Source organism: Balaenoptera acutorostrata, chromosome 14 (assembly GCF_949987535.1).
Source record: "Balaenoptera acutorostrata chromosome 14, mBalAcu1.1, whole genome shotgun sequence".
Taxonomy (NCBI): domain Eukaryota; kingdom Metazoa; phylum Chordata; class Mammalia; order Artiodactyla; family Balaenopteridae; genus Balaenoptera; species Balaenoptera acutorostrata.
Window position 1 is genome coordinate 1,366,062 of NC_080077.1, and position 26,495 is coordinate 1,392,556.

The 26,495-nt window shown below is 48.2% G+C and overlaps 2 protein-coding genes across 3 annotated transcripts in view; one reads left to right on the plus strand and one right to left on the minus strand.

The window, feature by feature from the left end:
* LOC130704760 (uncharacterized) overlaps window positions 1–14,925 on the plus strand; it is a 28,317-nt gene extending 13,392 nt beyond the window's left edge. The window contains exon 3 of the transcript XR_009005230.1: window positions 14,636–14,925. The gene's annotated coding sequence lies outside the window, so the exon portion shown is untranslated. The remainder of the gene's footprint in view (window positions 1–14,635) is intronic.
* Window positions 1–26,495, minus strand: part of SMOC2 (SPARC related modular calcium binding 2) — a 157,297-nt gene that overhangs the window by 1,834 nt on the left and 128,968 nt on the right. For both annotated transcript variants that reach the window (XM_057528059.1, XM_057528058.1), the window contains exons 10-12: window positions 10,478–10,577; window positions 8,362–8,636; window positions 2,026–2,063 (exon numbers count right to left, since the gene is read on the minus strand). In XM_057528059.1, the coding sequence (XP_057384042.1) occupies window positions 2,026–2,063; window positions 8,362–8,636; window positions 10,478–10,577 (413 nt within the window). The remainder of the gene's footprint in view (window positions 1–2,025; window positions 2,064–8,361; window positions 8,637–10,477; window positions 10,578–26,495) is intronic.

Consider the following 26,495-nt stretch of genomic DNA (forward strand, 5'->3'; position numbering starts at 1 on the left):
GTAAGAATTTTAAAAAATAATAAAAACATTGTGGACACTTCTCAACTTCTAGCACTTTCCTCCCACTCAATGATCAGAAATATCAGGAAAAATATATCAGTTGAGAAAGCATTTATTTCAAGGATTGTAAGTGTGTTCAATATGTTAAACATTGTGCAGAACCTCCAATCACCATGGATTTATCATATAAAAATACTTTTAATACTAATTTATGCTTCAAATTTGATAAAGGCATGGGTTTTTGTTTTTAACATTTTTCTTTTCATCCTTTCCATTCACTATTTGAGCTCTCTAAGAAATACAACTTGAAAAGTTTGTTTACTAAATTACTGGAATTCTGCACTGTGCCAATTAAAAATAATATAGAATGAAAAGGAGAAGGAAAGTACAATCTTCCAGGTTTATTTCTCCACGTAGACCCATTCCGACCAGTACAAGTTGGTCTATTTAAAATAATTACACTTGAACATTCAGGAGGCTTCTGTGTTGGCTTTTATTTCCCAGATAAATATATGAACAGGGGACAAGAAGAGAGACTATATCTCCTGCATTAAGTGAATAAGAAGTTTTGTTTTAATTAGCTGAGGATAAAGATAAGCCATCCATGTATTTTACCAGCAACTAAAGCTGGTCAGATTTGCTGGAGGAGGGGTGGCACTAACGTTGTAAGCTATGCCAGCAGTGGCTGACAGCACTGTCCTGATGACGGCTAAACTGTGATGGAAACTGGAGAAGATACCAAGAAAGACAGCTCACTTTTCGATTAAATATAAGCTTCACGCATCCCCCTTGCTGCCCTTCATTTCACAGTTCTTGTGTTTGGTTATTCACATAGTGAAAGATTTTGGTGGTTGGGACTCTGATTCTTCACAGAAATCTGCATGGTCTTCAATCACTTTATCACGTGCCAGCCACTGCAGGATGCCATCCCAGGGTCACAGTCTGCAGTGATAAACGCCATACAAAGAGCTGGGGAAACCGCTCTGGATTCCTCTTCTGGGAAAAAGCTGAGTGAGTCTTGTGTTTGGAACAGAGTTTATTTCAGGCCGAGGCAGCACCCATGTGCCTGTCATTGGCGTTATCTTAGGAAAACAACCGTTTGGAAGTCTTCGCAGCTCAGCCCAGGTCATTGCTTTCAGACCAGCCCTGTTCTAAAGCACAAGTGATTGGCGGTGGGATTTTAAAAGTTGAAACCATAAACACTTGCTAAACAAAGAAGACCGACCGTATCACACATCTTTCCTAATGAAATGGTTTTAAATTGCATCCGAGGTGCGTGTGGGAGGTCTCCACTCCAAGCCCACCACAAATAGGGGGCCTGCCTTAGGGACCGGGGACCTGCCATCAAGCAGGTGAAGATAAAATACGTAACAAATTGACAAGTGGTCTTAAGAAAGGAAGATGTGGCCCTGGTTTTGAGAGAGGGAGAAATGAATCGCTCGTGTTCATCTTCTGGAAAATATTCTAGACTTTGGAGAGCTTGTGGCCTGGAATACTGGGGAGAGACACCACAATTATCTCCTTTAACTGCACAGGCAGAAATACAGGTTCAGAAGCACAGAAGTATGTTTATGAGCACACACGGCAGGAAGTGAAAAATCCCTTCTGGAGCTGCCACTTGTCTCACTCAGATCCCTAGATGAAAAAAGAAGACTCCCCGTCCCTGCAATCTCCTTAACCAAACGTAAGGAATAAATTACAAATCCACATCCTGGAGAACTATTTAAAAATAAGTATTTCCAAAAATAAGGGGACTCAGAAATTTTTCTAAAAATAATAAAATAATTGAAACTTCAAGTAGCAAGAAAATAATAATTAGGGCAAAACGTTTATGCTGATGTTTCAGCAAGTTGGTAATTTCTGGCAGAATCTTGCACGGCTATTTGGGGCCTCGCAGGGGTGTAGACACGATAAGTTGCTTCTTTTCTTGGAAGGAACTTCACTTTACAAATTGACAGAACCTCAATTTTTATTGCCTATAACTAAAGCAGTAAATTATTAAGGCTACAATGTAGACATACTCACCTGTCTACTAGAAGTGCTTTCAGCATTACCTCTAGGGGCTAACAGGGAAAAAAAAAGAAAGATTAAAAACCAAATATTCTTCATTTAGTAAAAGGTTAAATAGAATGTTTCAGGAAGAAATCCATATCACTGTAGGAAAGTGTCGTCCACTGGCAGACTTGTTTACATGAGAAAATATGCATCTACACATACGCTGAGCATAGATTATAAATAGTGGATCATAAAAGTCACGATGTAAACAATTCCCAACAATACAAATGCTCTGGCCCAACTTTAGAAGACTGTTCCATTTTACCCAAAACTCCAAAGGCGTGTCCACTAGCCATGGAGACCTCCTTCCCCGAGTTTGAAAAATCTCCCAGGGACAGAGGACCCAGGCAGCTCTAAGTCTAGGAACCAGCACCAGGTCTTTGAAATCTTTTGGTTTTATAGTTAAATCACAAGAATCATTTAACTTGTTTGGCTCAGAATAACTGTTCCCAAATCCTGCTTGGTTCCGTCTGTGCCTCCTTCAAGACTGGGACCTGGGACATCACCTGTGGAGGCACTTTTCCTGCCCCAAACCTCCACCTGAAATTCCAGCCCTCCCCCTCCCCTCCCTCCATCACCACCTTAGCTAGCATCACCCATCACACAGTGGATTTTTCTTATTTATCTCATTTCTTGCATCCACACTAAAACGTAAGCTCTAGAAGGATGTGAACTTTTGTCTGTTTTATTTACTGAGATTTTGCCAATGTTTAGAGTAGGGAGAACCTGTAAATATCTTTCGAATGAATCAGTAGACGGAGGGCAGCATCCCTCTTCCCAAATGCCTTAATTGTTGACGTCTATCCATTCATTAAAAAAATAAAGAGCAAAATTATTCTGCATTCAAACTTCTTCTCTTGCTATTTCCAAGCAAACAGAAATAGAGCATGAAAAGTTGAAACACAAACATATTAAGTAAATTGCAAAAGTATTAAATAAATGGTAGCTAAATGGACTATCTCTTTCCATTGTAGTTTGAATGATCCAAGGATCGGGATAATTTCTGTTGCCACTCTCCACTTTGCTTTGCCTGAAATGACTACTTTACAGAGAAAGTAGGCTTTCGCGCCATTGGTTCAAATTTAAAGAATATTAAACTGATACTTTGAATCTAATCTAAACCAACTGCACTATCAACAATTGCCAGATTTTTCTTGGTTTCTTTTACAGTAAATATCAGTCTACTGGTCATTGGAGGTAGCTACAGATTACAGTTAGGTTACAGCAAGAAAAGTTAACATTTTTTGGTGTTTAGAACCTTGCTATGTAGATGAAAAGAATATAAATTTCATTAATGACATTGGGTGGAATATTCCACTCAAGAAGGAGTAGGGAAAAGCTCCATTTAAGATACATGAAGGGCAGAAAAATAATAAACTGCTAATTAATTTGAATGAAACAGAATGTACATCATCAAAATAAATATGAAGCCATGCCACATCAATAAAAATACTTTTCGGTGAGAAAATGAGTATGTACTTCCCAGCTCCTACTGCAGAGCTCAGTGATGGATGTGAATGTGTGACGGGGAGGGTGGCTTCATCGGTACCGAATGATAGTGATTGTTTCCAGGTGACACGGCAAACGGCAATTTGGCTGTAAGGCAATATGCCTGAGAGTATATAGCTGGCATGGCAGTCTGGCTGAAAAAGATAATTTGGTCAAAAATGAATATTTCCTAATTGCTGATTTTCTGCACAATGGTCATTTTGCAGAATCATGAGGGCATGGTATCATCTTTTGTGATTTTTTTTTCTGAATTCTTCAGAAATTTTTTTTCTAGTCTCTATCAGTTCTCAATAGTTTTCAGGGTTTTTTTTTCATTTTGTGTAATGGTGAAAATTGAGATCAAGCTCCCAATAATATGTCTTAGTTGCAAAAATTTAAATGCAAAATCTTGTGCACTTGCTTAAAATAAGTGTGATTAATGAAGTATGTATATTATGACCCCATTTTGTAGTGAAAATCATAGTACATAAATACGTATGTATATGTGCATAGAAATATTTTTTTGGAAAGCTATAGATCTGGTCTGATTTTGTCTCAGAATAAAAGGTCATGTGTTATTTATGTTCTTTATTTAATTTCTCATATTTTTTAGAATAAAAAATGTATTGTTAACTAGTGAGCAAAAATAAAGAAAACAAAAGAAACTGGTAACCACTTGGATATTTAGACTGTCCCAACTAACCCCTTCCTGAATATTTAGGTTTTTCTGACTTTTCACCATTTCAGATTACACAGGGTAGGAAAAAAAAATGATAATAAAGTTGAAAAAAAAACTAAGAGTTGAAAAACTCTTAGAGAAATTCTGCAAGATTAAAAAAAAGGGTTGCAAGATCAGCTAATAATGTATCCAAATCCCCAATGCTCATTTTTGACCAAATTGCCACTTTTTACCAAATTTAGCTTATCTGGGGGAAGAGAGGGGATTATACGTGCTATCTTCCTGGTTACTAATGAGACAATAAAATTCAGACACATCGGTTTAGTCAGAGGCACATAAAGAAGATAACTCAAGATTCTGCAGTAATTTAAACATTTCTGATAAATGGTGATGACATCAAGGTGTTACACTCTGTTATTCGCTCCCCTGGTAGCAGGGTTACACACCCACCCTCTCCGTGTGCCCGTGTAGGGCTGTGCAGAGACCCTGGACCCCTCTCGGCAAGAGGACGTGGCCTGCACCCCCTCTGTGCGTCCGCTCTGCCCGCGAACGTGTTCTCTGGTCCCCTTGTGCGTTCTGTCCTCTGTGAGGACGCAGCCCCGCCCCGAGGAGAGGTGTGGAGATGCCCTTTCCCCGCCCCCCCACCCAGGGACAGAGGGCAGCAGCCTGCAGCCCGAGAGCAGCCGGGGCCGGGGCAGTGCACTTCCTCTGTGGGCACCATCTTCTCCACAGCACTGGCTCCTGATCTGTTGGACTGGCCACACCTCAAGTTTTCCATTATTTAACCAGATTATAGAACAATAGGGCATGTGATCGGCTAAGGCCCTTGAGCCAACTCAGAGGTCCGACGCTGGTGTTGACAGGGAGGTGGGGTTTTGAGACAGTTTTGTTTACAACCAAGGGTGGGTGTCCAGGATCGGGACCCTGAAGGTGCTGGCTTCACGTCAGCTTCCTGAGGCCTCAGCGTGCGGGGTGAGAGCTGCCGTGTTGTCCCCAGAGCCGAGCAAGACCGACCGATCTTCAGCGTTTCCAGGAAGACCAGCTTCCGATCCTGTCTCTCCCACGAGGGCACCCTTGGCTGGCAGACGCCTGAGCAGCAGCTCCTTCTCACGGCCCCCGGGCTCTCCGGCGAGGCTGCCCTCGGGGGGTCACGCAGTTACCCCTCATGCCGCGGGCTCTGACCGGCGGTGTGGGGGCTTTGCATCTGAGATGCCCCAGGGGAGGCACCAGTGTCCCAGCGCTTGGCACAGGGTCTGGGCCGTCCCGTCCATCCGTTTGGCCGCGGGGCTGGCGCTCAGGTACCTGGCCCAGCGACGCTGTCCCGAGTCCTCGAGCTGGGAGCTGCCTCCTCAGGGCCCGGCCAGCAGCCCGTTCACACCCACGCCGTAAGCGCCGGCCGTTCTAGGGCTTTTCTATCTTCCCTACAAACTGGGGAGCTTCTGAGACTCAGCTCCCACCTCCGCCCCGTGATTCACGGCAGATCCTCGACGTTTGTGTTGAGCGAGTGAATGACTAAGGGAACTAAGCACTTCGTTAGCCACAAAGTCAGAGCCCTGTACCTGACCGAGGGGTGGGATTTGCACACCCTTCTCAGCACCATCTGTACCTTCTGCAGAAGCTCAGGGCTCACCCACGAGCGCAGTGGTTCCTGATGCCCCGGAACCCGCGGGCTCAACACAGGCTACGAGGCACCAGTTCACACCAAGTGCTGCTGTTTAAACAACACGCCCACTCGTGGTTAACGCTTCTGGAAATGACCCATCCACGCTGTGGACTGAGCCACGGAGAGCGGGGGCGGGTGGAGAGCGTGGCCGTCTCTGTAGAACCAAAGGCCTGCGTCAGGCAGTGGTATCCAGGAGAGTAGTTTCTCCGCTGCTCAGAATTCATCTTGAAACTATTGGAGGGATCCCGTTCCATCTCAGAACGCCTCGCACTCGCCGCTGCTCTGAGGCCAATTGCGCTCCTGGCAAAGCCGCCGTGCACCAGGCCTCCCCCCGCCCACACTCCCTGCCAAGCATCTCCACTTGCTGACTTCCTCTGTATTTAAGAAACATGCAGAAAGGACATGCCCCTGGCGAGGGACGTCCCTCAGGCACCGGACGAGGCTCAGGGGTTTGGGTGCTTATCAGGAGGGGGGGTCCTTGCAAACAATGGACTGGCCTGGGCCCTCCAGAAAGGGGTGATGATTAAAGATTAAAACGGCAGATTCTACACACTGTTGAGCCTGCACTTAATTTGCTCATTGAAACCACAAAACTGGACTCTTTCAGTTCAAGACTGGGTTCTGGAACAGAGGAAGGGCCACTGCGGCCCCAAGCCAACCTGGCAACAGCTGAAACGAGTCACTGGGTCAGTGTTCATGCCCCTCCCCGGCAATCCTCAGAGCCCAGGGCGGGGGGGGTGGCTACAGTCCCCCGGCCTCCAGCTACCCGGCCACTGGCTCCCCCTTGGCCCCCATGGGGATCCCCTGGGCCTCCGAGACGCCTGGCTGCCAGGATTTGTGCCTAAAACTGCAATAGGCCACTTGTCTCTTGGGACCTTATGGGGGACCAGAATCGAAAAAAAAGCATACGATGAGTGAGAACATCTGTCCAGGTCCAAGAATCGCAGGCAGTATCAGACAGCAGCAGACAGCGACCCTAGGCCCCAGCAAAGGAGAGCAAGTGTGGGGGTGACTGCCTGGGCTGGAAGCGTCCAAGGCCCCCCCGGGGGCTGCAGGGGAGGCCTGCGCGGGGTTGAGGAAACCCCGACAGGAGCTGCAACCCAGCAGGCGCGGGTTTCCTGCGGGCGGACCCGTGCGCTTGGGCCGCTGTTCAGGGTGGACCCGTGGCGCGCCTCGGGTGGCTGTAGGGCTTGGAACCCGCACGGCGCTCTTGGGTTTCTCATCTGCAAGTGAGAATGACAGCCTCACCCCCATCCCCGGCCTGGCTGGGAGGAAAGAAGGAGCCACGGGGACCGTGAGGCAGGATGGTGATGGGGGCCGGTCAGCCCCTGACCCGCTCTGGTGGAAGCCCAGCTCCTCCCCCTGCCTGCAGACACACAGCAGCGTGGCAAATGCGGCACACAACGTTTCCACGACCAGAGCCTCTGAGTCTGACCCCCATCAGAGGGCAGCAAGGACCCACATCCTGCCGGGAAATGCCATCATCACCCCACAAGGTCAGCAAAGGGGGCGGCCGCGTTATTTTTACCACTGTTTGCAGTCTGGATGTGTTCGGGGCAACATGAAGCGCACTTAGCTTCTGAGACCCCATACAGAGGTCTTCAAAATAAAACTCAACTCTTCCAGGAGTAACTTCTCACAGGAAAATTAGCAAGAGTCCTTTCACAATTACAGGGATCTAGCCTGGAACCAAGTTCGGCTGAATTATGCGGAATGACTATTATGACGAGTGCTCGGGACACAGAAACTGATAAGACAGATGCAGTCCTTTCCCGAAGCCCACAGTCGAGGTCAGCGGCCAGGACTTCCGTGTCCCAGCTGAGCTGCAAATACAAGGAGGCGTAAAGACCACCATCCACCGATGCTCCAGAATCTACTCTCAAACTTGTTTCATGTTTCAAATATGCTACAAGTTTGGTAACAGAATAACAGAATCATAAACTAGCAGAGATGGGAGAGGTCTCTGCAAACCATCAAGTCTGCACACGGCCCCTGGGCTGCTGACAGCGTTTGGGTTCCGGAAAGAGATACACACATCTGGTAATGCAGCTGAAACCTTGTTTCAACCACTGAAATAACTGGTTTGGAAACAGGAATTACTGAACTGCTAATAAACCGGGATGAATGCTTGGTCGGGGTCATGCATGGGGTTCCCGAGTTACTCCCAAGGGTCCCCAGTTTGCTATTCAGCATCAGAAGGCACCCCTGGAGAAGGGCACCCCCTACCCCGCGCCCCCCGGACGGAACAGTAAGACTTGTCCCCAGACACCACTCAGCTCCCACCTTTCCCACCCGGCTTCCCCTTGACCGCTTACGACGGTCTGTGAGTGTTTCCACGGATGGGTGACCTACAGTCACATGACACGTCAGACTTCCCTCCACCCTCAGACTGCAAGGACAATCTCTACATCTTAAGACTCAACAGACGCCGTGGAGAGTGGACACGCGTGGGAGCAAAATAAGGAGAAAGGCTTACTGTGCCGTTTCCTCGTGTTAGTTTCACCTTCCTCTCTGGCCACGCCCAGGCAGCCCATCAGCTCTTGCAGGGAAATGGACTTGTCATTATTCATATCACAGTATTCAACAAACTTCTTCACACATTTTTTGGGTTTGGACTTCTTCCGAAGGAATCTCTTGAAGGGCTTGATTTCCTTTTTGCCGATGTCCCCACTGGAGTTTTTATCCAGCAGTTTGAAATACCAGTGGACCACTCTCTCCTCCAGCGTGTGGCTGGGGTCAGGTTCCGAGAGCCTGGAAGACACGCGGGTGGTCAGGGGCCCCCGCAGACTGGCTGCCTCCCCACCCCGGCCGTGGTCCCTCCAGCGAGGGCCCCCGTGCTCTGACTTTCCTGGAAGAAGGGCCCTGCTTGTTGCGCTTTCGGCCCTGAGGCCTAAGGCTGCGTGGCTTTGCCGTTCGGTATAATGATTTTTAAAAATAACTTAGAAATTTGGCAAAACATTTTCAAGTTGGTTTCAAAATGGCAAATGGTACAGTGAACTTGTGCAGGCCAGTCACGCGCTGGGCGTTGGCAAGTCGTGAGGACAAAGCCCCGTGGGGATGGTCCATCCGCTCACACATCGCACACCTACTCAACCTGGGACCCAGAGGTTCTCTGCTCCTTTAATTGTGACTCATGCGAGGGTTGTTTATGCCATGGGTAAACTAAAAGGTGCAAAACAACATACATCTTAAAGTGGTAACCAGACATCTTTCCCTGGATTAAAAAAAAAAAAAGATTGATACTTTAAGATATAAGTAAAAAGCTCTTCCAGAAGGCCTGGCCTTGAGGCTGATCTTGGAGACCATCCCAGATGTTACACTGGGCCTTCTCACCAAGTGGAAGGTGCAGCACGTGCTCACATAATCCCTGGTCCTTCCTTCCTTGTCTGGCTGTTGGTCTCTGTGTTTCCATGAGTGTAAAGAGTGAGTCAGACACCAAAAGTTCCCAGGTATTAGGGCTTTCTGATGCTATTAGTTACTTCCCAAACTTTCAGAGGACGTTCTAGGATGGACATTCATTTACTGCTTTCAATTTTAGTTTTACAGAAAAGATCTATCTTTCCAAGAATGTAAGAGGTCAATTTGAAAATTGGGTGATTTTTTTTTTGTTTCATCATTTAGTTTACTACGGGATTCATTAGCACTGCCTTTTTTTCTTCTGCAATCTTACTCTTAAGCAGAGACAGAGAGAGGCGGGCTTTGAGCTGAAGAAGACCAGGAAGCTTTAGATTATCTGGAATAGATGAAATAATCAAGGTTTGGGGCAGGCAGGGAAGAAGGCCAGTGCTCTAAGGAAATAAAGACAGTGAGATTCCCAATCAGAAAATGTGCTTTAAAATAAAGAGATTAATTATTACTAATTAACAGGGGAGATCCAACGCTTGAAACACTATATCCATTAAACACCACAAACTACCCTCCTAGGGACGTCACCCACAGAGACGAACAGCTTCGGGGAATTAACAGTCTCTCCGGAAGCAAAGCTCAAAGCCTCAGCCCCAGAACTGCAGAATTTCCACCAGGCACAAAGAGCAAGTTTCCAGAGTTTCAGAAATCAGATTTTGAACATTTTGTTAATGTAATTAATGCCACTGAATTGCAGCCTTGAAAATGGTTGTGATGGTAAATTTTATGTCATATATATTTTACTGTAAAGAAATCCTATTTTGAGAATTTTAAATTGAACATTTTAATTCAAAGTGTTTAAAATCCAGTCAGTAGCTCTAAAATGCGATTCCAAAGCGGGAAGCCCTCTGGACCAGGGTCCTCCCATCCCCTCCCCTCCCCCTGCCCCCACCCCCACCCCTGCCTGATGGAACCTGGGAAAATCCCAAGGTCTGGGCCCTGTCCCTGATGGCAACATCCTCCCTGGGTTGATCGCATTACAAGAGAACCTGCTAAACAAATGTCCTCCAGACAAAGGAAGTGACCTCAGGTTTGGGGAGGGGACTTCTTTCCTGCAGGCCCTGCCGTGTCCGCTAAGCTGATCAGGCCTCGGATGCCAGTGTCTGGAGTCTGCCCTCCAGCTTCTGAGAGCTCCCTGAATGCCGGGCTTCTTCCCAGCCTCCTGCTCTGCAGTCGAGCGCACGCACCTGCCCGGGGAGGAGGGGTCGGAGACGGCGTGGACCATGTCTGTGGACAGCGCGTCCAGCACACTCGTCAGAAACTCGTTCTTTTTGGCACCAGGACAGCCTGAAAAAAATCAAGTATGGACATCTTTTCAGATTTCCCAGAGCTCACGGAGTACAACAGATTTTTCTCTGTAATGGGAAGAAAGGCTTACGTAGGATTCAGAAATCAGTGTGCTGCTCCTGGGCATATACCCTGAGAAAAGCATAACTCAAAAAGAGACACGCACCCCAATGTTCACTGCAGCACTGTCTACAATAGCCAGGACATGGAAGCAACCTAGATGTCCACTGACAGATGAATGGATAAAGAAGATGTGGCACATATATACAATGGAATATTACTCAGCCATAAAGAAGAATGAAATCATGCCATCTGCAGCAACATGGATGGACCCAGAGATTATCACACTAAGTGAAGTCAGACAGAGAAAGACAAATATCATAAGTGATATCACTTACATGTGGAATCTAAAATATGACACAAATGAACTTATCTATGAAACAGAAACAGACTCACAGACATAGAGAACAGACTTAGGATCACCAAAGGGGAAAGGTGGGGCGGGGGGAATAAATTAAGAGTTTGGGATTAACGCATACACACTACTAAATATAAAATAATCAACAAGGATCTACTGTATAGCACAGGGAACTCTACTCAATATTCTGTAATAACCTATATGAGAAAAGAATCTGAAAAAGAATAGATATATGTATAACTGAATCACTTTGCTGTACACTTGAAACTAACACAACATTGTAAATCAACTATACTCTAATATAAAAAAAAAAAAAATCAGTGTGTCGGGCACCCTATATCAATGAGCTCATTTGAACACTTGTAAGCACGCTGCAATCCATATATGTTGATTTTAAAACAGTTTCCGTAAATTACAATCTCTGAGATTTATTGAATTATTACTATGTGAGACTAAGGGATTTCCAGGCACTATCATCTCATTGGTCCCAAGGCTGCAATCCCAGCAGGTAACATCACTGCCCCACATTACGCAGGAGGCCCCGGACGCTGGCAAACACCCCAAGCTCACATGGCTGGAGAAGACACGGCCCCAGAGTCCTGTCAGGGGAGCCTGAGTCCGAAGGCAGCGGAGGGGCTTCGAGTAATTCTGTAATTGAGTTTACTTGAAGCTTAACATTCTACAATATACTTTACCTACAAGTTAACTATCCCTAAACTCCCCTCCACCCTCCTCGCTGTTTCGGGATAAAGAGATGCAGCTTGGCATGTCTTTCCTGGGCTCTGAGAAGCAGGAGGAACATTCCACATGGACCGGATGTTGGTACTGTGTTATGACGGCCAAGTCATTCAAAGACCAACGTGTTTACACAGAGAACTCTGGGTTTCATAAATTTCCTTTTGACATGAGTTTTTGTTATTATTATTCAAGCACATGTTAATTGCCTAGAGCAGGAATCCATTTACACCAGTTTCCACTTCGTTAAATACACATATCAGAAAACAGATGCGAATCCCTAAGGGCCGGGGAAGGGCGAAAATAGAGCTGTGTTATTCCCCTTTTCCCTTTGAAGGCAACTGGAAAGGTAGATTATAATCCATAGGGAAACCCCCAGGACCATTGCAAGAATGTTAACTTTTCAAGAAAAAAATAATTATCTCATTAACTATTCCCTGGGGAGGCAATAGCCGACTTGAGGCTGCAGGCGTGTCTGGGACCGTTGGGGACCTCCTCGGGGACTTCCTGCAGCCCTCTCAGCGCCAGCTCTGAGACAGGGCAGCGCCCTTTGCCCTTTGTCACAGTAATGAATGCTCCTGAGAGCAGCTCGCCTGACCACCAAGAGGAACAGAGAACAGCAAGCAGGCAGGCAGGGGTGTGTCAGGGGGTGTGCATAACCCGCCCCGGTCCCAGCTGCCCCCGTGAAGTCCCACACCCCGGCTGGCATCAAGATACCCCGGGAGGGATGTGGTGCAGGTAGGAAACACGCAGGTGTCTGGGAAAAGGCCGAGCTGATGAGAAACTGCTCAGGGCTGAACAGCTGTAAGAAAGCATTACGCTTGTGTTCTGTGCGGTGAGTATGACTTCAGTGGGAACGCACCCCGGTTATTTTTTGCTGTTAATTTTATCATATCCCCCCAAAGGAGGTAAAGCAACACAAGATTTTTAATTAGAAAATGATATATATGCATCAGGAAACACAAGACTAACAGCACCTAAAAGCTTTAGAAGGCTTTAACACAACAAGCAGTTAAGTTTAATCTACTTCTAAACCAAGAAATATTAAATCAATCCTGCTATAGCATGTTTTTAACATGGTATAAATTACAGACTGCGAAATGCACAGATCTTTCTGCTAAGGATTATATTTCGCAGTTGAGAGCTACTTTAGTCCAACAAAAGAATACTTTTCATATTTATTTGCAAAGACACTGAACTTCACTTAAGTAAAGAAAAGGGAAAAACGGTTTAGGCTCAGAGACAGAGCTGCTGCATCCTAAGACCAGCCTCCAGGCGATTTCCACCCCGTGCTTTGGGCACGCACGAAGTCGACTTGCTGCTGGGCAAGCCCGCTCGGAGTGAACACTTGTTGGGACCCAGGCGGAGGTCTGGGGTCCGGGGGTGAGCAATCTTCCCAGACCCGTCAGATCCCGGTTCTCGGGGCCGAGGTCCTCACCTCGCTTGACGGGGAGACGGAGATGCAGGGTGACCTGGCACTGTGAGATGTGTGGCTCCCGGTTTTCAGGACAACCACTCATGAAACAGCAACAGCAGCGCCATTTCCAAGTAAGTGCGTGGATAAACAGGGATGGGGTAGCGCCCACAGCGATTGCACTCCGGGAAGACAGTCCCTGCGTGTCCAGCCTCGGGCAGGCTTGAAGGCCGACCAGACTGAGGACGAGGAGGTGAAAGGACCTCGGCCTTCGCTTACTATCTGTACTTCAGCTCACGTGCCTTTACTCAAATATCCTGAGAGGACGCTTCCTCATGGGGACACGAGGGTCCCAGGCATGCTCATCCTGGCACGGTGTTTGTAAAAATGAGAAGAAATCAGAATGAAAAATTAGCATGTCATTAAGAAGTGAATTTTCATTATATGAGAAATGACATAAGTACCATGAAATCAAAATTTCACCACCGTGAAATGGACCAGGCCTCGAAAAGGAACGACGGGGCTGGCGGTGAAAGGGACGCACCCCCCAAACCGCCGGGCTCCCTGCAAAGCGCAGGGCAGCACTGGCTCCCTCGGGCCACGGTGACGACCGCGGAGATCTGGGTCCTGCCCGCAGACCATGCTTGTGGCCACGCGGCCTCCCGTGTCCTGGGCTCAGCTCATCGAGTTGCCCCCCAGGGACCTCCGACCTCCTCCCAGCAGCTCACCTCCCCTTCCTCCCGCGCGGCCTCCATGCGGCCAGAAGCGCCCAGAAATCTTGTGTCCTTGAAACCACAGCCTGCAGGCTCTGTGACAGGACACCTCGTCACTGTTTATTTGTGTCCACCCACAAGCTTGTTCCCTGCGGGACGTGGAGCAGAGCTCAGAAGGCTTGGGTCAGGGGAGACGCAGGGCAGGGACGGCCCCGTGCCAGGAACTTCCATGGAGAACTGACAGCCAGCTAAAGAAACATTTGTAGAGAGAGGAAACCAGACTGTCCTTTTCAAAGCTAGAAGCAGAATGACTACAACCATTTATTTACAAATCTGAGGCAAAATAAAACAGCCAGCTTGTGTTGAAGATGCCTAGCTGATTTCATTTATCTGTGGAATCCAAGGAAAATACTCGGCATCCTGTTGCGTTTCTCTGCAAACACTTGGGTTCTGATCCTGGTTTGTCCCCCCAGTAAGCTGGCGGCCCCATCCCAGGGCAGCCCCCCACCCGCCTGTCCCCAGCCTCAACCCGGCTGCTTGTTAGCAATGAGCCGACCGGGTGCTGGTTCCCGAGATGCCAGGCGCCACTCGGCCCCAGGGAAACTGGTTCATATGTGATGCCTTAAAAAATTATTTCTCTTGGTATCTCTTAAAATGAATGTGTTCTACACTGTCTACAAAACATCCTTATTTTAAAAAACAAAAGTTTTTCATATAGAAATGACTGATTTCAGCAAATTTACGTATACAGTTTCGTCTTTTCCCTTTTTCTTTAAAGTACAGATGGAAACATTTTAAGGACTGCTCCCTGGACCACATCATGAATCCCCACTCCATATGGTAACTGGTGTCGCTTCCTTCCCGTCACCTGGAGCACTCAGGATCACCCCCTAAAGGAAACCCGGCACCAGAGGAAGGGAAGTCGGAGGGTGGCAATGTCCTCCTGCAAGTACCAAGAGAAGGCGTGAAATGGTGACATCCGTGGTTTTGCACCCATGTTACCAACACGGGTCCCTAACTGTAGCCTAGCATCACGCAGCAGGTGAGGTCTGTGGGCCGCTGGGCAGGGAAACCGGGAGGGGGGGAGCCCACTAGATGACCAGGTGACTTGATGGGATGGAAGGTGTCACAGGACAATGACACTACTTAATCTAGCTTCCAAGCATGTAACAGTGAGCAGCTTCAAATCCTCATCTGGCTGGTTTATTATTTCAAATGTCTAGAAAACTAATGTAGGTGAGAAATAAAATGAAATGGAAACAAAAATAACACCTTTCTCTGATTTTTTTCAGATCTCTCTGAGGAGCTGTGTGTCTGTGTGTGTGTCTGTGTGTGTCTGTGTGTCTGGGTATGTCTGGGTGTGTCTGTGTGTGTGTGTGTGTCTGTGTGTGTCTGTGTGTGTGTGTGTGTGTCTGGGTGTGTCTGTATTATACCTGCACACTTATTAACTCCATTATAATTACCTACTTCTCTGTTAATAGGTTTAACTCCTCAAATTTGGAAGTCAACCAATGGGGAACAAATTTCTCTAAATTTTTATCAGGTATGTGTCACGTCTGTCAAAGAACTCTGGCATGGCATCTTAGGATTCCCTGTGAGGAGGCAGTAGGGAGACACATGGATGGGGGAGGTAGGGATGCAGGAGGTGAGGTGCAGGAGGTGGGATGAAACAGGTGAGATGCAGGAGGTGAGATGCAGGAGGTGAGATGCAGGAGGTGAGATGCAGGAGGTGGGATGCAGGAGGTGGGATGCAGGAGGTGAGATGCAGGAGGTAAGATGCAGGCATCCCTTCTCCCTTGGCCCATGGCTGCCACAACAGAGCTGAGCAGAAGCCTGGAAGTGTTGTATTTTTCTGGACTTGGTCAGAACTTTAATGGAGGGACTGGACATTCCCAAAGGCCTGTATAGTGTCTTCAGTGAAAAAAACCAGACAGAAGAACTTGGGCAGACAGAAAATTCTCCTTGCAACACAAAATCCCTGGAGATCAAAGTTTTATGGTAATAAAGCCAGGATTTAAAACACACATATAAGGCTAGTCCTTCTCCCAAAGTTTTAAGAATGTATCATAGAAATTTTCAGGGAAGTCTAGTTTTGTGCAATTTCCCCCAGAGTAATATGAATGCATTTTACCTGTAGGGTGTGGGTCAGAATTGAGACCCACCATTCGCTGCCTTCAAGAGTTGTGAGAAATGGGAATAAAGTTACACCCACTCCTCTAGAAACGTGAAGAAAAGCCCTGATAACTGTCTCTTTGCAATGGATTAGGCCCACTCTTGCCTGAAGACTAACACAGTCTTAATTAAGGCTGCTAGCTCTATGTGAACTTTAGGCACCAGATTTTAAACCCCTTTATTTAATGTACAATATTTTGAACTACACAAAAGCAGCTGAGTGGTGTGTAATTTCTTTCTCAATTACCTTTACCTGAAAGTAAGTGTAAACACAGGATGAATCGTGCTGTGCTCTTTCCCTGTGTGTAACCAGGGGCCTGCAAGGTGCTCCAGGTGCGAACCACGTACCTCCTGGACCCTGAATATTTCCTGGGTCTGCGCGTGCAGACACAGTGGGTGGGTTTCCTGGTGGAAGACTCTCCTCGTGCAGCTGAGGAGGGGAAAGTGAGGCATCAAACAAAACCATCCACGGGGTTGATCATCTCGAGAAACGGGAAATGAAACTGCTGGGACGCTCATCCTCACCGTTTAAAACACAACAATCCGGTGGAGAAGAGAAAGAAAAGCTCTACAGAATCTGCCACTAAGTCAGGGGCGTCCGAGACCCAGAGACAAAGGTGCAGAGAGGCTCTCTGGCCCAGGAGCACGTGGGACCCCCGCTCTGCTCCGCGGCGGCTCTGACGGCGCTCGGCTGCGAAGTCTGCTCCTGACCCCGCCGACAGTCCACAAGCACGGCAGCCCTGAGCTCTCGCTCGGCCGAAACGCTGGCCGCCTTCTAAGTCCACATTCTCCTCAGTTAAACACTGAGCTCACGGCTTGTTTCCCAAGCACTGACTTCCCTTAAACACGTACAACACGCCCATCTCGGGCCGTGGGGTCCACGCATCCCACCTGGGGCCCCCGGGGTCCACAGAGGGGGGTCCCCGCACCTGGGGTCTGCACTACTCCACTGACTTGCACCTTCCAGCCCCCATGCTTCCGCCTCAGGACAACCTGCCAAACTGATGATCACGGCAAGGTTCTGCCAAGGGAGAAGGAGGAGGGGAGGGAGAGGAGAAAAAGGAGGGGGGAGGGGGAAGGGAGGGAAGGAGGCGATAAGTGGAAGATTGAGGTTCTGGCTGAGCTGGAGAGCTGTAACCCCCGGGGTGGGGGCCCTGCATCACCCTCACTGATCAGGAGTTCAGAGACTGCCAGGCTGTAGTCACTGCGCTGGTGCAGAGGGGCACAAACAGGCCAGGGCCCTGCCCTCTCCTGCGGGTGGACGGTGACATCAGACAAATTAACATCTCCCTGCTGAGGACCCGGGCCCTGAAGTGTGGAGCGAGCCCTCTTGAATAGGCAGAAGGAGAAGCTCGTGCAAAGGCCCAGGGGCTGGGGGACACGCGCGTGCTGAGGGGCTGAGAGGAAGCCAGGGCGCGTGGAACAAGACGGGCATGGACAGCGGGAGTGAGAAATGGGGTGCAGGCACTGCGGGGTCCCGGGAGCCGCAGACAGGAGCTGGGACTTGATCTGGAGGGAAACCGCAGCCCTTGGAAGATTCGGAGGAGCCCCACCATGTGATTAACAAGTGTCACAGAGCCCACTCTGCGGGTTTTCGATGGACAGTGGGGTCCCTGGGAGCCCGGGTTGAAGCTGTGGCCTGTGGTCCAGGGACAAGATTGCTGAGACCAAGGTCAGAGTGGAGCCCAGAGACCTGAGAAGTAGGTTCAGGGGAAATCAGGGGTTGGAGGGGGCAGAGCTCCAGGGCTGGGGCTACGGCCAGGTCACACAGCCTCCCGAACGTGACAAGGACAGGGGACATTCTCAGCAAAGGGTGCCCTTGGATTCAGTCCCCAGATCCGTTCTTATAAAGTTGCTCACACCGAATTTCCTACAGGCACAGAAGGAGTGAAAGATGACGTGTCCTGATACACTTTCTCCATGAAAACATTTTATGTCACTCCCTTAATTTAATAAGTGCCTTTTTCTTAATTTTTAACTTTATATGCAGCTTAAACGTTTAAAAAAGTTAAACAGAGATAATTAGAAAAGTTTCTTTGGTCACGCTTATTGTAAGATCCATAAAATATCTGTAGCTAATAAAAGGTACATAAAGTGTACCTTCATAAATCCTCCCTCCAACTTGGAATTGTTTGTGTCAAGGTCAAGATGACGGTGTTAGAACCAGGTGGCCCCTGAACGGCAGGAAAGCACATAGTCAGGACGCCTATTCATACTTTAAAACGTCTACATGGGAGACAGTGAGTAAAATTCATCCTCAAAAAACGCCCTAAAGAAAAAGCACAAATCTTTCCACTCTTAAGATAAAATCAAAATCACTACTCTTATGTATTAACTCTAATTTTTAAAATCTTTTCTATATTTACATATTTTATATACTGTATTTATTTTTTCATATTTTCAACGCAGTTTTTCATTATTCTAAACAAAGAGGTTTGTAGGCTTGAGGTTGTGCTTTGATTACTTAACATTTAGTAATATCGGAGTTGGGTTAAAGTTGATGCCTAAATGGACCCCAGAAATTATTCTCGTGGAGATGTAATCAGAGAGAGTCGGGGCTCAGAGAATCCGCCTTCTCATTCACTAAATGCCCTGAGGTTCCCTCAGCTGTGATGTTCGAGACACTCTTTGCCTTTGATTTTATTTCTCTCTTGGGTGGGTCATCTGAGTCCAGCATGTGCACTAGGAATTCGTAATAGCTGATAAGTTAACTGTGAATATTTGTCTCCGAGACAGTGTTTATGTTTCCTGAGTCTCCCTACATTTCTCAAGGACAATATTATGTCCTTCAAACATTCATTTGATAGCTACTTATTAACCACATGCTGGATGAAAAGCACCGTTTTTACCCTTAAGGAGCTTATAAAGTAAAATACTGGTGACAAGAGAGGAGGGTTTATGGTGATAGAGTAAGACAGATGTCAGTTTTGTGGGAAGGACAGACTTTCTGGAGGTCTCCTGTCGGCCGAGGAACAGGAAGCATTTGAGGACACGGGTCCACGTCGTAATGAGGTGTCTTGACCAACAGATACTGTTGGCAGAATCATCCCTTCAAGGCTTTCCTGAGTCAGGGGGCTTCCCTCCCTCTCACTGTCACTCAGGGCAACAAAACAACTACCTTTGCTTGGATTTTCTCCAGAGCACAATATTTTGAATGTTACCAAACTGACAGTGAAATGCTTAGGTGGAGCATCTTTAAGACCACGGAGAAGGGATAAGCGTGGACTGTCTTCTCTCGGAAGGTTGGGACGCCCGGCCCTTCGGGAAGCCATCCTCACTCCAGCAGATGTGACCCGAGCTTGTGCCGGTACCTCCCTCGACACAACTCCGCGAAACAGAGGGCGGAGCCACGAAGGGGAGACAGGCTCCTGTGGAGACGCGGCCGGGTCCACGCGGCGCCAAGGACCCGCGGGAGGAGCTCTGCCTGCGCTCGGCGTCCCGGCATCCCTCGGAAGACCGAGGTCACTGTGCCCAAGAATTGCGTGTGTGCACGTGAGACTCGAGAGAGCGCTGTGCTGTTGTGCTGCGTGTGGAAGCACCACTTCCCGGTTGTGGACACACGCGCTCGTTTATTCTCTGCCCCGCCCTCCACCAGTGGACCCAGCAGTGCGGGCGCGTGTTTCTGAGAGGATTTCTGAAGTATTTCCCGAGACAAGGAACCACCTTCCTGTGGGAGCCGAGCCGGCTGTCCCTGTAAGGACAGTTGCTAATTACCACGTGTTCTAGGCCTGGGGAAACAGAAAGAGCAACACGGTTCCTGCTCCAGCCCCAGGGATGACAGCCACGCGGCCGGTGGGCACGCACGCTTGCACTGCCCACGGCACCTGCGGCGGAGGGAGGGGCCACACCTGTGCCCCGACCAGCGGGATCTAACCTGATGTCCGACGGATGGGTGAGGAACATCGGACGGGGTCTCGGGCTGCATAACCAGACAGAGGCCTGGCCAGGTACAGGTGAGCCGGGTCCGGGCAGCGTGGGGAGCTCTCCTCCTTTCCAGGAGCTCGGTGTGGGAACCCTGGCGGGCGCAGTGCCCCTCACCCCACAGCCCAGCGTCTGCCTGGCCCGGCCACGAGGAAAGAACAAGCAGGTGGTTTGGGCCCAGCGACGGGGCCGGACGTGTCCCCCCCAGCACACAGGCCGGAAGAACCGGACTCAGGCCAGGTGTTCAGACACAGGCTGGTTGCAATCTCTCTGCTTTCCACTTCAGTGGAGAAACCTTTCTTTCCAAACTCCTAGTTCATTTACTTTTACTTTTGATAGTTTGCTCTACAATACAGGCTTTTTCATATCCTTTAAGAGGAATCCAGGAAAGAACACGGGCTTAACCACCAGATAGATGGCTTAAACCACACACCTGTAAAAAGTCATTCACCTCTGTCATAAAAAAATAAGCTTCTGCTCTACGATGCGCTTGTAAATTATACTTTATAGCACCCGTGACCTTGACTGGATTTCAAGTGAGGTTGCACTTTACTAAACTTTAAAATATTAAGAGTGAGCAACTGTTTTCGTGGCCATCCCATAATGGGATGGGTGACTTCTGCTGCTTCCCTGACTGTCAGTCAGCACGTGAGTCACCGCAGCCCTGAGACGGAGCCCTGGGCTCGGCCGCCAGCACCCCCGGTGTCAGTGGAGGCTCCGTGCCTGCCCTGACTTTGCTCTCTTCCTCACCCCCTTCCGCCCCGTTGAGCTGGCCGGTCAGATGCCCCATCCCCAGCGAACCCTACCATGGACACGGGGAGGAGATCCCCGATGGGAACCACATACCAACAGCAGCAACAAAACTACGTGACGGTCCCTGAAGAACTAGAGAAAACAGGAGGCAAGGGACAGTGCCGTTGACGGCCAGCGACCACCAGCCAATCTCTGGGGCCATCTGGGGTTTTAATCACCCAAATGCATGCTGCAATCACCTCCTCAGAGCCCCACACACAGAAACAAAGCCAAGGTGATGACAGAGGGGGATTCTTGTGCTGCCGCCGGTGAGGGAAATGGTCCCCATGAGCCGAGGGCTGTGCACGTGGGCTGGGGCCGCCCCCGCTCACGTTTCCAGGGACCCCGCAGCGGGCATCAAATAGAACGGGGACCTGGGCTCTCTCTGCAGGCTCTGTAATCTCATGATTTGGGGGGAATTTTAAACAGACGTGAGGGACAAGAGGTAGAAACGACACCACGTCTGAGGAAATGCCCTCCTCAGCCACTGTGCCGGTTAATGGCCCTGCACACTCTCTGCTCAGCCAAATCGGAGACTGGACTCATCCCAGGAATTTGCTAGAATGTCTGCATCTTAGGAACAAGTCCCAATTGTAGTCAATTTTCAATGCAAAGGTTATTGTAAACCTTCACAGGTAAATACAGTCAGAAATGGCTGCCTCAAGGATTTTTCTTTTTCTTCCCTGTGGGATGGAAGCGGTTATACACTTGGCAGAATTTGGGCAAATCACCGAAGGTGGGGTCTTGCAGAAGCAGAAGGTCTGGCCACATTTTGGAAGCAACAAGTTGTTCTTTTTTTTTTCTCTACATCTAGACCAGCCACGCAGAGCCAAAAATGGTGAATTCAGTCGACAATTTGATGAATGAGACGAGAAACTACGGCTGAATCTAAACAAAGAATACTCTATCCTGAAAGTGTCAACGTCTGAAGCATTTCTAGGGCAACGGACCCAAGCCCTCAGGACCCCAAGGTCTGCCGGGTCCAACTCAAAGTAAATGTATACGAACAAAAGCACACAGGAGTCGTTTTCTCTTTTTCAAAAAAAAGTGTGTTTCTTCCTCATATCACTTACTCTTTGCCTAAATTTCGAATTCTTCTCTTTTTGAGTCACAAATAGAATGATAACAAAACAACACTGCAGACTTCAAAGTCGTTCTGATGTTGTGACCTAAACTATTACAGACCCTACACTTTTCACCAGACTCATTCTCTCGCCCAATCATGCATGTCTTCCTGGCATCGTGTCAGTGAGGAGATGGGTAGAGTGCGGCTTGGGACCACATTGATTCCAACGTGCCCTCCTGGTGGAAATTCTCCACTTTCATCACCAGCCCTGCAGCTCCACAGCCGACCTCTGCTTCACTCCTTTGCACACAGGGTCCTCTGTGCCCACCTACCCCCCGCCCCCGAAGCCTCCCTCCAGGGCTCTCCTCCCACCATGTCTGCCCAGGACCCTCCAAGCTAGAATCCCCACCCTTCCTCCAAGCTCCCAACAAAAACAAAGACAGACTGTTACTGTAAAATAGAGCTACTTGAGTACCCCTGCCACAAGAAAATCTGAAAAAACATATTTAATTCAGGTCTAACTCAGTGGCAGGCACTTTTTAAAGCTATGGCCCAACAATATGGGGTTTTCTGGGGTTGACAAGGCGTGATAGAGCTGGCTTTTGGGAGTGAACACAAAGTCAAAAGAGGTCTGTGCCTATACTTTGTTTTTGTCATAAAATGCATAATAACGTCATTCAAAGGCAGCATCATTTCTCTTGGGACTAAAGTCTGTTGCCCCGTAAGTGTCCACATGGAAGGTCCCAAAGGGTCCAGGGGTCTTGGTCAGGTGGAGTCTGATGGAGCTGCAAGCTCCTGTCCGGGCAGCGGGGGCAGGGGTGCGGCTGGGAGCAGGACACCCACGCTGGGCCCTGAAACTCACCCGCAGCTAACAGAGCCGATGACCCACCCTCTGGGGTTTGGCGTGGCCACACCGGAACCGTGGGATCACACGTTACGTGGACAGATTCAGCTGAGGTTTCCGGTGAGAGGCAGGCGCCCTGGCACAGACATCGTCCCCGGATCTGTGTGTCCGCGCAGAGCCCACGCCCAGGGTTCATTGCCAGATGTCCATTCTATGTAACACTGCTTTCAAATTAGGATACGCATTAATTAGTGAGCAAATGTTTGTATTTATTCTCCCGTACCTCCTGGAATGACTTGAAGCAAAGCCCTGGGCCTATCGCACCAACAACTGTCTGTTAAACCGGTGAACATTCTATGTAGAAGATCTGTGCTTTCAAAGCTGCCTTAAAACAGATGAACTCACACCAAAACTACCTCCAAAAATAGAGAGAGAGAGAGTTTTAACGCAAAACACTGATGAAAAGGAAGGCTTACAAAATGAAATGCTGACCGGGAGGGCTGGATGGCCACATGAGGACCAAAGCACCACTGAGAGGGCGGTCCAGGGGATGCAGTAAGCTGGGGAGCTCTTTGCCCTGGAACCCCACCCAGCCCAGAACTCCAAATCCCCACAGGCTTTGCCTCAGCACCACGCCTGTTGGCTCTGCCCAGCTTGGCGACATGTCTTCTGAGTGACCTTCTTCACCACCCAGGGCCTGGATGCCATCGGAAGAGCAGGGTAACATCCTTCATGGAGTCTGGGTACCACCTGCACCCCAGGGAAACAGCTCTGAAGGCTGGACTAAAGGCCTTCGCGGGGCTTCTCCCCGGGGCATTTAGGGGACCCCCCCCCAACGGCAGCTCTCTGGGGGCCGCCTTCTTGCTCCAGCGCAACTGCTCTGCCCTCCTCCACTCAGGACCTTCACTTCCCAGCCCTTGGAGGGGGCCGTGCCTCTAAGTCACTCTCGAGTGAGCATCTGAAAAGCGGACGGAAATGGACCCCTGAGTCAAACATCACATAAAGTCATGTTGGAATAATGCTCACCAAGTGACCAAGAGCCACACACGTTTTCTAACGAGAGGAGGGAACCAGGAGGGAAGCCGACAGCGTTGATGTCTCTGCTGTGCCTGGAATTCAAGCAGGGGCCACACACTAAGGCCCAAGACGGCCCCCATCCCTGATGCTGTGTAAGGTGTAAATGGCAAACTGCCCCAAGGAAACCCCCCAAACGATGGGGTGCTCAGAGGTCGACCAGTTTTCAGTCTAGGAGCCTAACCCTTGAGAACCAGCTGCAAATGCTCACCTCCCATTTCAGTTACAGGCCTCTCTGAGAACCATATATTCTGAATACTTGCAAAACGATGATTCCTTGTAGATTGGTGCAGCCACTATGGAAACAGTATGGAGGTTCCTCAAAAAATTAAGAATAGAACTACCATATGATCCAGCAATCCTAATTCTGGGTATTTAGCCAAAGAAAATGAAAACTCTAATTCAAAAAGATACCTGCACCCCAATGTTCACAGTAGCACTATTTACAATAGCCAAAACGTGGAAACAACCTAAATGTCCATCGATACATGAATGGATACAGAAGATGTAGTGAACACACACACACACACACACACACACACACACACACACACACACACACAGGAATATTACGCAGCCATAAAAAAGAATGAAATCTTGCCATTTGCAGCAACATGGATGGAATAGGAAGGTATTATGCTTAGTGAAATAAGTCAGAAACAGAAAGTCAAATAGCATATAATTTCACTCATATGTGGAATCTAAAAAACAAACAAAACCTGAACAAAATAAATGAACAAACTAAACAAAACAAAAACCAACACCCAGATACAGAGAACAGGTTACCAGAGGTGTAGGGAGGCAGGAGGGGAGAAACAGATAAAGGGATCAACTGTGTGGTGACAGATGGAAACTCACTTTTGGTGGGAGCACGAGGTCGTGTAGACAGAAGTAGAAATATAATGTTGAACACGTGAAACTTATATAACGTTATAATCCAATGGGACCCCCGAATTTGTTTCTTTAATTAAAAAAAATAAAACCCGGGTTATTTTGGTGAGAGCTAAGTATTGGCGATGTCCATTACAGCCTGGGCAGGAAGTGGCGGGGTCCTGGGGCCTCCTGCCCACTTGTCTGCCTACAGGGTCCCTGAGGGAAAAGTCCCCGTGAAGGTGGCCAGCAGCTCGTTTCAGCCAACGTGCAGTATTACAGGCACTGAGCCGGTGCTGAGCAAACCTAGGACATGGGCTCAGCTCCACCTGCAGGAGCCCTGGGGGAGCGGGTGGGCATCACCCCCTTTTCTCTGATAAGCAGAGACTCAGAAGGGAGCAATTACAGGACACGCTGCTGGACAGTGGCCGCACCAGGCTCCCCAAATCCACACAGCCGAGGGCAGTGTGTCTATGTCCTCTTACCCCTGGTCTACGTCACGGCACGCCTGCACCCATCACTTAACCGAGGACACCGTCCTGGGCTCACCTTCCCGTCATTTCTGAGATCGGGGTGTTTGCCCCAGAAATGAAGAAATAGGGAAAATGTGTTTCAAACCTCTGGGGAGGAAGCAAGTCTGATATGGTTTCTGAAGGTTTCAAATATCAAAAGATTTCATACGTTTGCATTTCTCAATGTTCAAATGATTATCTGAATATAGCAAATTTTCCAAAGTTTATTTTCCAGATCATCCACACCCCTGCTTATTCCGGGCAGAAGAAACACAAAGGAAACTATCCAAAGAAGAAGGATGAAGGTATTTTAGTTCACATTCTTAAAAGAGAAGTGGGAATTGGATTGGTCTGGTTTCTCACCAACACTTTTAATGTAAGAGAGAAGGAATGAACTCCTTGTGGTTTGGAGCAGCCTCTGTTCCAAGGGTACGTGCATCCAAATGGACGGGACCTCCCAGGCTTCACCTTTGACCACCTGTTACGTCTCCTCGGAGACAGAGGTCAGTGGACTTGCCTCTGGTTCAAAGGCTTCAGGAACGAGGTGTTAAGTCAATGGAATAGCACTAATCTCTAGGGAGCTTCTTGAGGAAGGGCCGCAAGGTCCTGTCTTTGGTTTTCTCATTTTCAAAAAATCTATGCAATGTCGTGGGTGGAGAAGACTTTAATGCTCTCATATCAAGCTTGGAACGAGCACATAAACGAGGACAGACTATAATAGCTGGAGAAGAAGTTTAAAAATCATGATTCAAAACGATCATGGCGGCTGGACATTGAGCCAATACCAAGATGAAATATAACCAAGGAAGTTGAAGTCCCGCACTTCGATTGTGCAAGTTCAGGATGTACAGTGTTTTACACAATAGATAATCACTGGTTTTTAACATCCAGCAAGAGACAAATGCCTGGACAATCTGATCCGCTATGCAGCATGGAAGAACCTTCGGATCCAGCAAGAAACAAAGGGAAAGGGTAAGGAATGAGTGATCATTTCCATGCTTGGTTTTGGTTTTGTACCTTTAAAAACTATGTCTCACAAATAAATTGTCAAGAAATAGAAAAGTTATTGACGTCTGGCATTAAGTATATTGTGAAAAATCTGTCCTAGTACTGTGTAAGGCTAAAAACAGATTTTGGAAATTCAAATGGAACATGTTATGGAAAAACCCGAACGAACGTTTTGGCCAGCCCAATAATTAAGGAAGCACTGGCTCTTGGTATGGAATATTAATATGGGATGTTACTTCTTTTGTTCCTGAGTTAAGTCATTAACTATTAACCAACGAACCCAGTTAACATTAATCAACTAGGTGTTAAATAGCCTCCTGTCATTTGAAAGATTCAAATGAAGATGTTTTTAAGATTCTGGAATTATTCTATTTCATGC